Here is an 18,001-nt window from a genome sequence, read left to right on the forward strand (position 1 = left end):
TATGGCACGTGATGTTTTTGCTGCATATCTTCTTTTTTGTTTCTTCTTCTGACTCCATCCTCCCGTGACCTTGTGAAAAGAACAGAACATGCAGTCCCGTGTGCCTCCCCCCTGTCCTCGCCCTTGAGTAGTTCAAAGCCTCTCCAAATGCTGCCGGAGATTATTACAATGTGACTATATAGAAATCTACAGTCACCGAATCACCTCCTCAAGGAACAAAACAGTGCAACAACAACTGAAAAACCCACGTGACTTCCGTTCTTCAATTCAAAACGAATAATGAGAAAAGGAATTCGCAAAAACAAACAAACGGCCCGGTTTGGGTTCGTTTTTCATTTTTTGATTCAGAAACGAAAAAATAAAAAAACGTTTTTTCCTTTCTGAATCCCAAAGGAAAAACGGAATATCCGATGAAAAACGGAATATCATGACCGATGATACGATGATACCCAGACCCGGGGTCTGGGTATCATCGGATATTCCGTTTTTCCTTTGGAATTCAGAAGTAAATAGGCTAAATAAATACATACTGTACCTAAAAAAGCCTAATTAATTATATATCCTAGACACCTATGACATTAATGCCAGCTAGACAGAATAAAGCTCTGTCTGTCATGACAATAGTACTGTACTGAAGGCCACTCCATCACTCTAGATACTGTAGATTTAACAGATACCTGCTGTCTTCAGACGGCTGTAAAGAGTCACCCGAGTAAAGGAAAGGCTTTCAGTACAGTTCTATTGTCATGACAGACAGAGCTTTATTCTGTCTAGCTGGCATTAATGTCATAACCACTGGTTGAAAAATCAGCCTTATCATGATGTCGAACAAATTAACTAAATTACATATACTACCAAATAGACTAGAAATGATTGAAAAGCATCATAAACTACCAAACAGGCTAGAAATGATTGAAAAGCATCATAAACCACCAAACAGAATACAGAAAGTTAGTGATTTCAGTTTTTTAGTGAACTCAGGCTGATTAATCCTCATATTAGACTATGATGTCTGAAGGTTGGCAAACATGCTGATCAACCATACTTATCTATCATTGACCATGATTATTGACTTGACTTTTCATCTATAAATGCGTCAAAATTGAAAATTTGACTGAAAAGAAAATCCTTGGGGATTGAGGAGTGGTGACCTCTGACCCCTACGGTGGGTAACGTCACAGAAGGCCCACTCATAAAATGCACTGACTTCACTGGTACCGAATCTCCCTCCAAACTAAATTGTAAAGCTGACGGCCCCTCAATATGATCTGATCAATACAATACAATACAACCTTATTGTCCACCAGGCTGGAAATTTGTCTTCAGCTCACAAAACACAGAAAACAACAGACATTAAAAACCAGACAGCAGTTAGTAAAAAACAGAGACAGGTTATGTTACACATTAAAACAGTTCATGTCAGTGTCTGTGGCTCAGATCTGCTCAGTCACTGTGTTGAGTTAAGAGTATTGATGGCATTTGGGATGAAAGACTTTTTAAACACATGTTTAGTTGCCAGAGGGGCTCTATAGCGCCTCCCGACTGGCTGAAGAGAGGATGGGAGCTATCTGCCAGGATACTCCTCGCCTTCTTCCTCGTCCTTTCTGTAAAAAGTTGAGTCAAGGGCTTTTGGGGTTTACCAACTATTTTGCCTGCCATTGACACAATCCTAGACAGTTTATTCTTCTATCTACAGTGTAGGTGACCGTACCAGGCAGGAAGGTTGAAGGTTAAAACACTCTCAACAATAGTTTTGTACCCCTTTCGCCGCTACTATTCGCTCTGTCCCTTGAACCCTTGGCGCATAAAATCAGACAACATCCATTAGTACATCCCATCACTTTTTGTAACACCGATCACCGGATATCATTGTATGCTGATGATATCCTTCTTTATTTAGGTAACACAGGTCCTTCTTTACCACATTTGCTTTCTACTTTCGATTCGTTCAGCTTGCTATCAGGATATAAAATCAATTGGACAAAATCAGCATTGATGCATTTAAATTCAGTTATTTCTCAAACTCCCATGCCCTCCCATATACCAATAGTTAAGTGTTTCAGATATCTTGGTGTTGATATTTTCCCCTCTATATCAGCCATTGCACTACGAAACTTTCAAAATATATACAATTGCTTAGAGAAGGATTTCGAACGCTGGGCAAATCTCCCAAATTCACTCCAAGCCCGAATAGCAATAGTTAAAATGGATGTACTCCCTCGTGTTAATTTTTATTCTTCTATGATACCTCTTGCTCCTCCTATTGGGTTTTGGGAAAAACTTCATACGTCAATCTCCAAATTCATATGGAAAGGAAAGAGGCCTCGTTTAAAATTCACAACCCTCCAACGAGACAGGACACAGGGAGGGCTGGGTCTACCAAACTTTAAGGTGTACTTCTGGTCCTTTGTGTTACGTCCTCTCTCTACATGGCTCAACCCAAGTTCTTCAGCCTCTTGGAGACCAATTGAGGAAAATGTATCGTCGCCTCATAGACTACAAGACCTAGTGTATTCCAACATACCATTGAAAAAAGCCAAATTACGTTTAGGCCCTATAATTTCATTTCTACTTGTAACCTACCGTACTGTAATGAAGCAGACGCATGCAGGTCTTAAATGGCACAATCATTCACCAATTTCCAATAATTTCTCCCTTCTTTCCGGCAACATACCTTTCTCATTTCCACAATGGAAGATCAGGGGAGTAAATATATTAAAGGACCTGTATGGTGATAGTGGCTTACGAGCCTTTAACGATTTACGCGCTGAATATGATCTCCCGGGCTCATCGTTTTTTTTCTACTTGCAGTTGAGGTCAGCCATGCGGACATATGGTGTACCATGGGGATTAACGCTCCTTACACACCCTCTTCATAAAATATTGGCTTCAGTGGGATTAACACGAGGGATGGTCTCTAAACTTTACACATTTATTTCTGTACCATGTAAACATTTATCAGTAGAAACTGCATGGCGTAGGGACTTAACCGATATAAATGACGAAGAGGTTTCCTGGGACACGGTGTGGAAAAATTTGTGTGGTACATCTAAAAATCCAGATCATCAATTAATACACTATAAATTTGCCCACAGGATGTACCTCACCCCTAGAAAGTGTCACTCTATGAAGATCATTACATCTCCCAACTGCGATCTGTGTCCATCTGGTGCTCTGGGTTCATTCTTGCATATGTACTGGAAATGCCACGCTGTGTCTCAATTCTGGAAGCAAATATCTCTCACCTTAAGCGACATTCTTGAAGTTAGGATTCCACTCTCACCTATTTTATTTTTATTAACTGATGACTCCTCTTTAAATCTGTCTTTGCAACAGAAACGTATTTTATGGGCTGGTCTCACTGCAGCCAAGAAAATGCTGGCCTTAAGATGGCAACCACCGCACTCCTTGACTAGACAACAGTGGACTAACTCGATGTTAGAAATTATCTTGATGGAGGGGTCCGTGGCCCGAATGCACGGGGCCAGCGGTAAGACCCTCAGAGCGTGGGATGCAGCTTACAATCTAGTTAAAGATAAAAACATAGCGTGATCGACAGTAACTTTGACTTTTTTTGTTGTTTTTTGTTTTGGGGGAAAGAGATCAGGGGTGGGGGGGTATTTAGGGGTCGCCTTGGGAAGGGAGGGGGGACATAGGGCTGTGCATTAGACCTGGAATGAGGGCTTTGTATATGTACCTGTGTATGGGGGGAGAGGGATGTATAAAAGGGATAAAATGAATGATATGTAACATCTTTCTCTGTACCTTTTCAATAAAAAAGAATTGATCACAAAAAACAATAGTTTTGTACACTAATTCTAAAATCTGCCGGCTGACACCGAGGCCACTAAGTTTCCTTAGAAGATAAAGTTGCTGTGAGCATCTCTTGAAAATATACTCTGTATTTACAGAGAAGCTCACCTGGGTGTTGTTGGATTTATTATGTACAAAAGTGCTTACAATGACCTGCAATAACCTGACTGTTGGATTTGTTGTGAATGAAGTGATTGCGAGGAAAGGGAGGAGGCAGGTGCTGTTCTTTTTGCAAGGTCAAGAAGAGGAAGGAGTCAGAAGGAGATAACAAAGAAGAAGATATGCAGCAAAAATATCACGTGTCATAAGCTCATGAATATTACTATTGTGTAAACCATGAATAGGCTGGATCAGGGATAGCTCGGGGTTCAGACTTCGCGAACTGACCCATGCAGACCTCCTGGAGGTAGAAGGCCAGTTCCTTCAGTGTCCAGGACTGTACCGAGGTATTTAAAGTGTCCCACAGTTTCAACATGTTGGCCATCAAGTGAAACTGGCTCTGTGATCAAATGTTGTTTTGTGCAGCACATGATTAATTCTTTCGTCTCGGCCACATTGATTTCTAGCTGGCTAGTGTGACACCGTGTCTGAAGGGCTGTAGTGTGGGCCAGATAGGCAGCTTCACCTAGTGGGCCTGTTTCCTGTAAAAGGTCAACTAAGGCCATGTCATCCGCATACTTGAACAGTCTAAAATGTTTCTCATTGATCATAAATTCATTAGTAAAAAGAGAGAATAGCACAGGGGAAAGAACACAGCCTTGTGGGCAGCACGTCTGATATGTTCTCCCTGACACAGACCCTCTGATCCACAGAACTAACCCTGTGTTGATGTTGAGATCAATGAGCCTTTTCAGGAGAATATGCGTCTTCATTGAGTTAAAAGCTGAGCTAAAATCCACAAATAAAGCTCTGGCCTAACCTTTAGGATGCATAAGGTGTTTTGTGACTGTGTTAAGCAGAGTCAGCACAGCGTCGTCTGGGCCTCTGTTGCTCTTAATTAAGCGAACTGGAGCAGATCTAGCACTGTGCTGGTCAGGTGGCTGGCAAGAACTCGTTCCATGGTTTTACACAATATGGAGGTTATTGCGATAGGCCACAGATCATTTGGCTTACTTGCGTCGGCTTTTTTAGCACAGGCCTAATTATTGTGAATTTCCATGATTTTGATGAAGTGGCCTTCAGTCCAGTACTATTGTCATGACAGACAGAGCTTTATTCTGTCTAGCTGGCATTAATGTCATAATCGCTGGTTGAAAAATCAGCATTATCATGATGTAGAACTACTCGGCTACAGCCTTCCTAGTGTAGTGAAGGGATCAGGTGGAAGTGTTATGTGTGTTGAAAGGAGTAGCCACATAGTGCTTCTCACCTGCCGACATAAAGAAACAGCCCATAGTAAGAGTGTGAGAGAGAAAAGTGTCAATTATGTGAGAGTTCTGTATAACATCTGTAGAGACCCTCCTTGTAATTTATCACACACTTTTTGGATAAAAGACATTCATGTGTTAATGAAAAGAACAAAAAAAAAAAATATCTATGTATGTATTTATTTGTGTATTTATTTAGCCTATTTGTCTTCTACTGTTACTTTGATCCTGTGCTTAAAAAATGTTACACTTTTATAGAATGACCACACTATCTTCTTGGCTTTTATTTTGACATGTTTGCCTTCACTTCCTGGTCACGTGACTGCCGTTCTCCGCTCTTCGATTCAAAAGAGAAAATGACAGAAAGAAACTTGAAGAAACTAAATCGGATCGTTTTTTTAATTTGGTTTTTTCGTTTTTCGTTTGGAAACAAAAAACAAACAGAGCACCACGTGATTCCATTTTTCGTTTGTGGTTTAAAACGAAAAAACGAAAAACCCACGTGACTTCCGTTCTTCAATTCAAAACGAATAATGAGAAAAGGAATTCGCAAAAACAAACAAACGGCCCGGTTTGGGTTCGTTTTTCATTTTTTGATTCAGAAACGAAAAAATAAAAAATCGTTTTTTCCTTTCTGAATTCCAAAGGAAAAACGGAATATCCGATGATACCCAGACCAGACCCAGCAGGGTCTGAAATTAAGCTTTTTCCTCACCTGCCACTGTGGCAGGTCACTGGACATTTCTACTGGCCACTAAATTTTTTGTCTGCCACATCTGAAATCTGTGTAGAACACTTTAGAGTTGTAAACACTGATTCAGTGATACCAGACAGTATAAACATGGAATATATCATGTAGCCTTAATCCCTGACTACTTTTAAGTCAGGAATTGCTTTTTCAAAATAATATTTCTTAATATGAGTGAAAATGATCTGTCATGTTGATAGGTGACCTGGAATTATTACCTGCCATAGCCAACAGTTACCCTGTATTTGGCATGATGCAGGTGCAAATTTCATTCCCTGCATAGCAGCCAGTGGTGGAAAGTGCATTTACTGTTAAGTACTGTCGGCCTACTTAAGTACAAGTTTAAGGTACTTGTATTCTACTTGAGTATTTCCATTTTCTGCTACTTCATATAGGTTATTTCTACTCCACTACACCTCAGAGGGAAATATTATAGTTTTTATTCCACTAATATAAAAGATAAATCAATAAATACAAAAATGACATATAATATAATATTGATAAATAAATATGTTAAATGTAGCAAAAAATAATATAAAAAATAAATGTAACCATTACTAAATTGATAAAAATGTGATATAAATTGATATTTCTGTTTTAATATGCTTCTTTACTTATTAATTCCCTTATTTATTTACTCCTCTGTTTAATTTACCTTTTTTTTATTTATGTATTTATTTTGTATTCATTTTAAAATAATGTAATAATTTAAAATATTGCCAAAATAAATAAATATATTTTAAATTAATAAAAAACATGAAAATAGCCAAGGAGTTACATAAAAACGAGAAAAAAAGACATACCCCAAGTTAAAGCAATGACGGGAGGGGGTACATCAATACAACGTAATAATACAATTATTAGCTGAATTATCAATCACTGGGATGTGTTTCACTTTACTGGTATGTTTTTGTTGCACCAGTAGATGGCGACATCCCATTTCATTACAAGCAGTGGTGATCCTTTCATTGGATTCACACTGAGGCATGCTCACATTAACTTCAACTTGTTATGTTCTGTTCGGGGAGACCATCAGAGGATCTGTGGGGATTGTGCTTTCATTTTCATTGTTGTGAGGATTGCCATGGTAAAAAAAACACAGGAATGAGGGGGACACCCAGGCGTGCTGGGACAATGTCAATGTTACTTTACGAGGGAACTCCCATATATTTTGTCTTACTCATACAACTAATGCTATCCAGCTGGTTGTCATAGAGTCTGATGACAAGTTTCCACAAGAGTATAGAGAAAGACTGAGCCCTTTACACTGAGCGTAAACAAACTTCATTGTCTCCATGGAAATCCAGAGGTGGAGAAATCACAGTAACCATGTGGGCATGGTAAGAAAACATATTCACACTGAAACTAAACCAGGTCTCCAGGCTGTACAAACTTTCATCATGATGTCATAATAAACTACGTAAATGACATCATTTATGGAAAGAAAAACAGGAAAATGCAGACTCTCCCTGTGATGTGAATGAAGTGCAAAAGCACAACAAGAAAATGTAGAATATTAAATAATCTTTATTAAAAATGTAACAAACTAAACATGATACATTTCATAGATAATATCATAAAAATATTCTTTAAATTATGCAACTTAAAACATTGCTATCAATAATATATATTACTGAAATACAGGTCCATATAAAGTCCAGTAAATGCTTGTAAATTGTGTTTACATTTGTCATAATTTACATAATTACAAAGGCTGATGTTACAGCTGTGATGTAGAAATGTTTAATATCGGCATAGTTTTCTTCATGACTAAGCTAAGAACGCTAGACAAATAAAACAATGAAAAGATCTTTTTATACTGTGAATACAGTTTGCTTTTAATAGCTGATTATTCCTTTACGCTGTATATCCGGAGTCCTGCATGTCTACGTAGCAGCTTCTGATGCGTGTTGTAGTTGAGGTCACATCAGGAGGCTTTGGGGTCATCCAGAGCGAATGTGTCGACCCATTTCTGTGTGTGGGCGCGACACTGGTCCCAGTCGTACAGAGGGCGGTACTGGAAGTGGCGCAGGGCTTTGTCTGTGCTGACAGTGAAGGAGGTGCAAGCCACGGCGAAGGTGTAACTGTTCAGCAACGGTGTGTAGTTATGAAAGGGGCTCAGTATCCAGCGGAGCACGTCATTGAGCATGGCCAGGAACCAGAGCACCGGAAAGGGTATGCGGACTCTTCTGAAGTTAAATGTGGAGAGGAACAGCATGTTGAAGTCCTCGTAGTTCTTGTAGGGTGAGTCATCGTAGCAGAAGAAAGATTCACCTCCGACTGTCTGCGGGCGCTCTCTCAGGGCTCGGGCTGCGAGTACATGCATCCAGGCCACGTTGCCTAGAAACACAGACAAGTGGGTGAATACCACATTGAATGATGGCCAAATACAGTATGAGGCTGAGAGATAGAACTAAAATAGAACTACTTTTAATTAAGAGGAAAAGCAGTCAGTCTGAAGAATGATTTCTGTCAAGGCCAAATTATTGATGAATGAAGATGTACCTGGTATATGTAAGTTATCATTTTAGAGAAATTCTAGTTGTGTAACATCAGCATCTGTTAGGGTGCTGTTACTCATGCTCACATGCACTATTACTAATTTGGTCATGAACAACAGCTGATGAACCGTGAGTGAATAACAAAAACACATCAGCACTGAAACCAGCATGTTGAGTCATGTTTAAAAATGTCATCATCACATTTATTCAATGATGTACTCATACTGCTGTATATATTTACGTTGTCCTGATACTCTTAATAAGGTGTTGTTATCACCATCGACAGATTACTGAGCGGGCCAACAGGGCACAGAGCTTCTGTTTGAAGTTACTGCTGACATTTCTTGTTGGGAAGTCACAAAGAGACGCCAAACTACCACAGAGATGCAAAACTACCAAAAGGAGATGCAAAACTACCACAGAGATGCAAAACTACCAAATAGACACAAAACTACTAAATGGAGACACAAAACTACCACAGAGAGATGGGAAAAATACCAAAAAGGGACACAAAACTACCAGGGAGGTGCAAAACTACATGAACATCACAACCAAGACATATGGATTAGAGTATCCCTACTGCTCATGTTCATCATGTTGTACCATTTGTGTTTTTAGCTCATTGACTAGCAGCTGTTTAGAGAATCAGAGTTTTTTTATTATTATTGTCTGGACTGGCAAAACAGTAGAATACTGTAAAATGTCTACACCGTACTGTAAAATCTACATCACTTCCTGTGAAATGCAAAGGAAGTGCATAACAACTGTACTTCTGCTTTCAGGACTGAACATAAGTCATGCTAGACTTTTAACTGGTTCTCCTTTGCACTTTAGCTTAATTGCTTTTGCTTTCAGAGTTAAAAATACACCAGAGGTTTATTAGAAGTCTTGCTTTACTGAGATCTTCGTGTTCCCTAGAGAACATAGGCCATCGACTAAAGCCCTCCACCCTCTCCGGTCTTTTGTTTTGGTTAACTGTGACGTGTCTTTAAAGTTGTGATTATGACTCACACAAACTGTAATTTTACCTGCATAGACCCGTCCATGTTCAGAGTCTTCTGGGACCCCCCCGATGATCCAGCCTCCTGTTTTTTTACCAAACTTGTAGAAGTCTTTAATTAGCTGGTGGCCCTCACCGTAGATCCCCGTCGGCCTCAGAGAACACGTGTATAAACACTTTCCACCTTTCACCTGGACAGGAGACAAAACCAGGATTCAGTTTTGGGAAATCAGACGGGAGGCATACGAATATAAAAATATAAACCCAGAGCGGTCAAAGGGTAGAAGTTTATGGATTTTGATGGTAAACAGCAGGAGTGACACCACAGCAAAGCCACAAGGGGATGGTCCAGCATTGTGTGGCAAAGTTGCTCAAGAAATTCATGAGAAAATGTCTCAATCTGGTGGAAAATAGTACATAGTATAGTACAATTTTGAGGCTCTAGATTAAAAGCCTGATATAATAGAGTGCATGATTTTATGCTGTAATGCCTGTGGGGTCATAAATCGTGGTTTTAATGGGTTTCAATTGGGACATTTTTGTCCTTGTGTGTATTTTGGCTACACAGTTTGTTATAGACGTATTATAGGAGCTGAGGTTGAACTTCCACAGTTAAAAAAAAAACCTCAAACCTTTGCCAAAATGTATTCCACATGCGTAAACAAAGCCCAAATTAAAAATTAAAAAAACTAAAATTATGAGTGGGCCTTCTGTGACGTTACCCACCGTAGGGGTCAGAGGTCACCACTCCTCAATCCCCAAGGATTTTCTTTTCAGTCAAATTTTCAATTTTGACGCATTTATAGATGAAAAGTCAAGTCAATAATCATGGTCAATGATAGAGAAGTATGGTTGATCAGCATGTTTGCCAACCTTCAGACATCATAGTCTAATATGAGGATTAATCTGCCTGAGTTCTGAAGGAACCGGCCCTCTACCTCCAAGAGGTCAGGGCACAGCTACGTGTTGGTTAATCTTGTGTGACAAAGAGATTTTCCAAACAGACGGGTTAAAGCATAATAATACAATTTATTCCGAACAATTAATGTTGCATAAGTAAGATAACAGAGTTTACAGAATTCTGGATCCAATCAACGTGTCCCTGACAACATACAATGCATGGGTCAGTTCGTGAAGTCTGAACCCCGAGCTATCCCTGATCCAGCGTTTTTATGGTTTACACAATATCAATAGTCATGAGCTTATGGCACGTGATGTTTTTGCTGCATATCTTCTTTTTTGTTTCTTCTTCTGACTCCATCCTCCCGTGACCTTGTGAAAAGAACAGAACATGCAGTCCCGTGTGCCTCCCCCCTGTCCTCGCCCTTGAGTAGTTCAAAGCCTCTCCAAATGCTGCCGGAGATTATTACAATGTGACTATATAGAAATCTACAGTCACCGAATCACCTCCTCAAGGAACAAAACAGTGCAACAACAACTGAAAAACCCACGTGACTTCCGTTCTTCAATTCAAAACGAATAATGAGAAAAGGAATTCGCAAAAACAAACAAACGGCCCGGTTTGGGTTCGTTTTTCATTTTTTGATTCAGAAACGAAAAAATAAAAAAACGTTTTTTCCTTTCTGAATCCCAAAGGAAAAACGGAATATCCGATGAAAAACGGAATATCATGACCGATGATACGATGATACCCAGACCCGGGGTCTGGGTATCATCGGATATTCCGTTTTTCCTTTGGAATTCAGAAGTAAATAGGCTAAATAAATACATACTGTACCTAAAAAAGCCTAATTAATTATATATCCTAGACACCTATGACATTAATGCCAGCTAGACAGAATAAAGCTCTGTCTGTCATGACAATAGTACTGTACTGAAGGCCACTCCATCACTCTAGATACTGTAGATTTAACAGATACCTGCTGTCTTCAGACGGCTGTAAAGAGTCACCCGAGTAAAGGAAAGGCTTTCAGTACAGTTCTATTGTCATGACAGACAGAGCTTTATTCTGTCTAGCTGGCATTAATGTCATAACCACTGGTTGAAAAATCAGCCTTATCATGATGTCGAACAAATTAACTAAATTACATATACTACCAAATAGACTAGAAATGATTGAAAAGCATCATAAACTACCAAACAGGCTAGAAATGATTGAAAAGCATCATAAACCACCAAACAGAATACAGAAAGTTAGTGATTTCAGTTTTTTAGTGAACTCAGGCTGATTAATCCTCATATTAGACTATGATGTCTGAAGGTTGGCAAACATGCTGATCAACCATACTTATCTATCATTGACCATGATTATTGACTTGACTTTTCATCTATAAATGCGTCAAAATTGAAAATTTGACTGAAAAGAAAATCCTTGGGGATTGAGGAGTGGTGACCTCTGACCCCTACGGTGGGTAACGTCACAGAAGGCCCACTCATAAAATGCACTGACTTCACTGGTACCGAATCTCCCTCCAAACTAAATTGTAAAGCTGACGGCCCCTCAATATGATCTGATCAATACAATACAATACAACCTTATTGTCCACCAGGCTGGAAATTTGTCTTCAGCTCACAAAACACAGAAAACAACAGACATTAAAAACCAGACAGCAGTTAGTAAAAAACAGAGACAGGTTATGTTACACATTAAAACAGTTCATGTCAGTGTCTGTGGCTCAGATCTGCTCAGTCACTGTGTTGAGTTAAGAGTATTGATGGCATTTGGGATGAAAGACTTTTTAAACACATGTTTAGTTGCCAGAGGGGCTCTATAGCGCCTCCCGACTGGCTGAAGAGAGGATGGGAGCTATCTGCCAGGATACTCCTCGCCTTCTTCCTCGTCCTTTCTGTAAAAAGTTGAGTCAAGGGCTTTTGGGGTTTACCAACTATTTTGCCTGCCATTGACACAATCCTAGACAGTTTATTCTTCTATCTACAGTGTAGGTGACCGTACCAGGCAGGAAGGTTGAAGGTTAAAACACTCTCAACAATAGTTTTGTACCCCTTTCGCCGCTACTATTCGCTCTGTCCCTTGAACCCTTGGCGCATAAAATCAGACAACATCCATTAGTACATCCCATCACTTTTTGTAACACCGATCACCGGATATCATTGTATGCTGATGATATCCTTCTTTATTTAGGTAACACAGGTCCTTCTTTACCACATTTGCTTTCTACTTTCGATTCGTTCAGCTTGCTATCAGGATATAAAATCAATTGGACAAAATCAGCATTGATGCATTTAAATTCAGTTATTTCTCAAACTCCCATGCCCTCCCATATACCAATAGTTAAGTGTTTCAGATATCTTGGTGTTGATATTTTCCCCTCTATATCAGCCATTGCACTACGAAACTTTCAAAATATATACAATTGCTTAGAGAAGGATTTCGAACGCTGGGCAAATCTCCCAAATTCACTCCAAGCCCGAATAGCAATAGTTAAAATGGATGTACTCCCTCGTGTTAATTTTTATTCTTCTATGATACCTCTTGCTCCTCCTATTGGGTTTTGGGAAAAACTTCATACGTCAATCTCCAAATTCATATGGAAAGGAAAGAGGCCTCGTTTAAAATTCACAACCCTCCAACGAGACAGGACACAGGGAGGGCTGGGTCTACCAAACTTTAAGGTGTACTTCTGGTCCTTTGTGTTACGTCCTCTCTCTACATGGCTCAACCCAAGTTCTTCAGCCTCTTGGAGACCAATTGAGGAAAATGTATCGTCGCCTCATAGACTACAAGACCTAGTGTATTCCAACATACCATTGAAAAAAGCCAAATTACGTTTAGGCCCTATAATTTCATTTCTACTTGTAACCTACCGTACTGTAATGAAGCAGACGCATGCAGGTCTTAAATGGCACAATCATTCACCAATTTCCAATAATTTCTCCCTTCTTTCCGGCAACATACCTTTCTCATTTCCACAATGGAAGATCAGGGGAGTAAATATATTAAAGGACCTGTATGGTGATAGTGGCTTACGAGCCTTTAACGATTTACGCGCTGAATATGATCTCCCGGGCTCATCGTTTTTTTTCTACTTGCAGTTGAGGTCAGCCATGCGGACATATGGTGTACCATGGGGATTAACGCTCCTTACACACCCTCTTCATAAAATATTGGCTTCAGTGGGATTAACACGAGGGATGGTCTCTAAACTTTACACATTTATTTCTGTACCATGTAAACATTTATCAGTAGAAACTGCATGGCGTAGGGACTTAACCGATATAAATGACGAAGAGGTTTCCTGGGACACGGTGTGGAAAAATTTGTGTGGTACATCTAAAAATCCAGATCATCAATTAATACACTATAAATTTGCCCACAGGATGTACCTCACCCCTAGAAAGTGTCACTCTATGAAGATCATTACATCTCCCAACTGCGATCTGTGTCCATCTGGTGCTCTGGGTTCATTCTTGCATATGTACTGGAAATGCCACGCTGTGTCTCAATTCTGGAAGCAAATATCTCTCACCTTAAGCGACATTCTTGAAGTTAGGATTCCACTCTCACCTATTTTATTTTTATTAACTGATGACTCCTCTTTAAATCTGTCTTTGCAACAGAAACGTATTTTATGGGCTGGTCTCACTGCAGCCAAGAAAATGCTGGCCTTAAGATGGCAACCACCGCACTCCTTGACTAGACAACAGTGGACTAACTCGATGTTAGAAATTATCTTGATGGAGGGGTCCGTGGCCCGAATGCACGGGGCCAGCGGTAAGACCCTCAGAGCGTGGGATGCAGCTTACAATCTAGTTAAAGATAAAAACATAGCGTGATCGACAGTAACTTTGACTTTTTTTGTTGTTTTTTGTTTTGGGGGAAAGAGATCAGGGGTGGGGGGGTATTTAGGGGTCGCCTTGGGAAGGGAGGGGGGACATAGGGCTGTGCATTAGACCTGGAATGAGGGCTTTGTATATGTACCTGTGTATGGGGGGAGAGGGATGTATAAAAGGGATAAAATGAATGATATGTAACATCTTTCTCTGTACCTTTTCAATAAAAAAGAATTGATCACAAAAAACAATAGTTTTGTACACTAATTCTAAAATCTGCCGGCTGACACCGAGGCCACTAAGTTTCCTTAGAAGATAAAGTTGCTGTGAGCATCTCTTGAAAATATACTCTGTATTTACAGAGAAGCTCACCTGGGTGTTGTTGGATTTATTATGTACAAAAGTGCTTACAATGACCTGCAATAACCTGACTGTTGGATTTGTTGTGAATGAAGTGATTGCGAGGAAAGGGAGGAGGCAGGTGCTGTTCTTTTTGCAAGGTCAAGAAGAGGAAGGAGTCAGAAGGAGATAACAAAGAAGAAGATATGCAGCAAAAATATCACGTGTCATAAGCTCATGAATATTACTATTGTGTAAACCATGAATAGGCTGGATCAGGGATAGCTCGGGGTTCAGACTTCGCGAACTGACCCATGCAGACCTCCTGGAGGTAGAAGGCCAGTTCCTTCAGTGTCCAGGACTGTACCGAGGTATTTAAAGTGTCCCACAGTTTCAACATGTTGGCCATCAAGTGAAACTGGCTCTGTGATCAAATGTTGTTTTGTGCAGCACATGATTAATTCTTTCGTCTCGGCCACATTGATTTCTAGCTGGCTAGTGTGACACCGTGTCTGAAGGGCTGTAGTGTGGGCCAGATAGGCAGCTTCACCTAGTGGGCCTGTTTCCTGTAAAAGGTCAACTAAGGCCATGTCATCCGCATACTTGAACAGTCTAAAATGTTTCTCATTGATCATAAATTCATTAGTAAAAAGAGAGAATAGCACAGGGGAAAGAACACAGCCTTGTGGGCAGCACGTCTGATATGTTCTCCCTGACACAGACCCTCTGATCCACAGAACTAACCCTGTGTTGATGTTGAGATCAATGAGCCTTTTCAGGAGAATATGCGTCTTCATTGAGTTAAAAGCTGAGCTAAAATCCACAAATAAAGCTCTGGCCTAACCTTTAGGATGCATAAGGTGTTTTGTGACTGTGTTAAGCAGAGTCAGCACAGCGTCGTCTGGGCCTCTGTTGCTCTTAATTAAGCGAACTGGAGCAGATCTAGCACTGTGCTGGTCAGGTGGCTGGCAAGAACTCGTTCCATGGTTTTACACAATATGGAGGTTATTGCGATAGGCCACAGATCATTTGGCTTACTTGCGTCGGCTTTTTTAGCACAGGCCTAATTATTGTGAATTTCCATGATTTTGATGAAGTGGCCTTCAGTCCAGTACTATTGTCATGACAGACAGAGCTTTATTCTGTCTAGCTGGCATTAATGTCATAATCGCTGGTTGAAAAATCAGCATTATCATGATGTAGAACTACTCGGCTACAGCCTTCCTAGTGTAGTGAAGGGATCAGGTGGAAGTGTTATGTGTGTTGAAAGGAGTAGCCACATAGTGCTTCTCACCTGCCGACATAAAGAAACAGCCCATAGTAAGAGTGTGAGAGAGAAAAGTGTCAATTATGTGAGAGTTCTGTATAACATCTGTAGAGACCCTCCTTGTAATTTATCACACACTTTTTGGATAAAAGACATTCATGTGTTAATGAAAAGAACAAAAAAAAAAAATATCTATGTATGTATTTATTTGTGTATTTATTTAGCCTATTTGTCTTCTACTGTTACTTTGATCCTGTGCTTAAAAAATGTTACACTTTTATAGAATGACCACACTATCTTCTTGGCTTTTATTTTGACATGTTTGCCTTCACTTCCTGGTCACGTGACTGCCGTTCTCCGCTCTTCGATTCAAAAGAGAAAATGACAGAAAGAAACTTGAAGAAACTAAATCGGATCGTTTTTTTAATTTGGTTTTTTCGTTTTTCGTTTGGAAACAAAAAACAAACAGAGCACCACGTGATTCCATTTTTCGTTTGTGGTTTAAAACGAAAAAACGAAAAACCCACGTGACTTCCGTTCTTCAATTCAAAACGAATAATGAGAAAAGGAATTCGCAAAAACAAACAAACGGCCCGGTTTGGGTTCGTTTTTCATTTTTTGATTCAGAAACGAAAAAATAAAAAATCGTTTTTTCCTTTCTGAATTCCAAAGGAAAAACGGAATATCCGATGATACCCAGACCAGACCCAGCAGGGTCTGAAATTAAGCTTTTTCCTCACCTGCCACTGTGGCAGGTCACTGGACATTTCTACTGGCCACTAAATTTTTTGTCTGCCACATCTGAAATCTGTGTAGAACACTTTAGAGTTGTAAACACTGATTCAGTGATACCAGACAGTATAAACATGGAATATATCATGTAGCCTTAATCCCTGACTACTTTTAAGTCAGGAATTGCTTTTTCAAAATAATATTTCTTAATATGAGTGAAAATGATCTGTCATGTTGATAGGTGACCTGGAATTATTACCTGCCATAGCCAACAGTTACCCTGTATTTGGCATGATGCAGGTGCAAATTTCATTCCCTGCATAGCAGCCAGTGGTGGAAAGTGCATTTACTGTTAAGTACTGTCGGCCTACTTAAGTACAAGTTTAAGGTACTTGTATTCTACTTGAGTATTTCCATTTTCTGCTACTTCATATAGGTTATTTCTACTCCACTACACCTCAGAGGGAAATATTATAGTTTTTATTCCACTAATATAAAAGATAAATCAATAAATACAAAAATGACATATAATATAATATTGATAAATAAATATGTTAAATGTAGCAAAAAATAATATAAAAAATAAATGTAACCATTACTAAATTGATAAAAATGTGATATAAATTGATATTTCTGTTTTAATATGCTTCTTTACTTATTAATTCCCTTATTTATTTACTCCTCTGTTTAATTTACCTTTTTTTTATTTATGTATTTATTTTGTATTCATTTTAAAATAATGTAATAATTTAAAATATTGCCAAAATAAATAAATATATTTTAAATTAATAAAAAACATGAAAATAGCCAAGGAGTTACATAAAAACGAGAAAAAAAGACATACCCCAAGTTAAAGCAATGACGGGAGGGGGTACATCAATACAACGTAATAATACAATTATTAGCTGAATTATCAATCACTGGGATGTGTTTCACTTTACTGGTATGTTTTTGTTGCACCAGTAGATGGCGACATCCCATTTCATTACAAGCAGTGGTGATCCTTTCATTGGATTCACACTGAGGCATGCTCACATTAACTTCAACTTGTTATGTTCTGTTCGGGGAGACCATCAGAGGATCTGTGGGGATTGTGCTTTCATTTTCATTGTTGTGAGGATTGCCATGGTAAAAAAAACACAGGAATGAGGGGGACACCCAGGCGTGCTGGGACAATGTCAATGTTACTTTACGAGGGAACTCCCATATATTTTGTCTTACTCATACAACTAATGCTATCCAGCTGGTTGTCATAGAGTCTGATGACAAGTTTCCACAAGAGTATAGAGAAAGACTGAGCCCTTTACACTGAGCGTAAACAAACTTCATTGTCTCCATGGAAATCCAGAGGTGGAGAAATCACAGTAACCATGTGGGCATGGTAAGAAAACATATTCACACTGAAACTAAACCAGGTCTCCAGGCTGTACAAACTTTCATCATGATGTCATAATAAACTACGTAAATGACATCATTTATGGA

General features: G+C 39.4%; 2 protein-coding genes across 2 annotated transcripts in view; both read right to left on the reverse strand.

Annotated features, from left to right (window-relative positions):
- Window positions 1-18,001, reverse strand: part of LOC141780667 (3 beta-hydroxysteroid dehydrogenase type 7-like) — a 175,133-nt gene that overhangs the window by 147,343 nt on the left and 9,789 nt on the right. The gene's annotated exons all lie outside the window — the stretch shown is intronic.
- On the reverse strand, window positions 7,438-13,889 carry LOC141781546 (3 beta-hydroxysteroid dehydrogenase type 7-like). The gene is made up of 3 exons (XM_074657366.1): window positions 13,878-13,889; window positions 9,458-9,620; window positions 7,438-8,268 (listed from the first exon to the last, which is right to left on the reverse strand). The coding sequence occupies exons 1-3, from the start codon at window positions 13,887-13,889 to the stop codon at window positions 7,856-7,858; spliced, it is 588 nt and encodes a 195-aa protein (XP_074513467.1). The 3' UTR covers window positions 7,438-7,855.

Source organism: Sebastes fasciatus, chromosome 13 (genome assembly GCF_043250625.1).
Source record: "Sebastes fasciatus isolate fSebFas1 chromosome 13, fSebFas1.pri, whole genome shotgun sequence".
NCBI lineage: Eukaryota > Metazoa > Chordata > Actinopteri > Perciformes > Sebastidae > Sebastes > Sebastes fasciatus.

Bases quoted from the DNA above. Each gene is read 5' to 3' on its own strand.
- LOC141781546 (XM_074657366.1), bottom strand. The intron at 8,269-9,457 runs GTAAAATTACAG...CTGTGTTTCTAG, and splicing joins ACATGGACGGGTCTATGCAG to GCAACGTGGCCTGGATGCAT.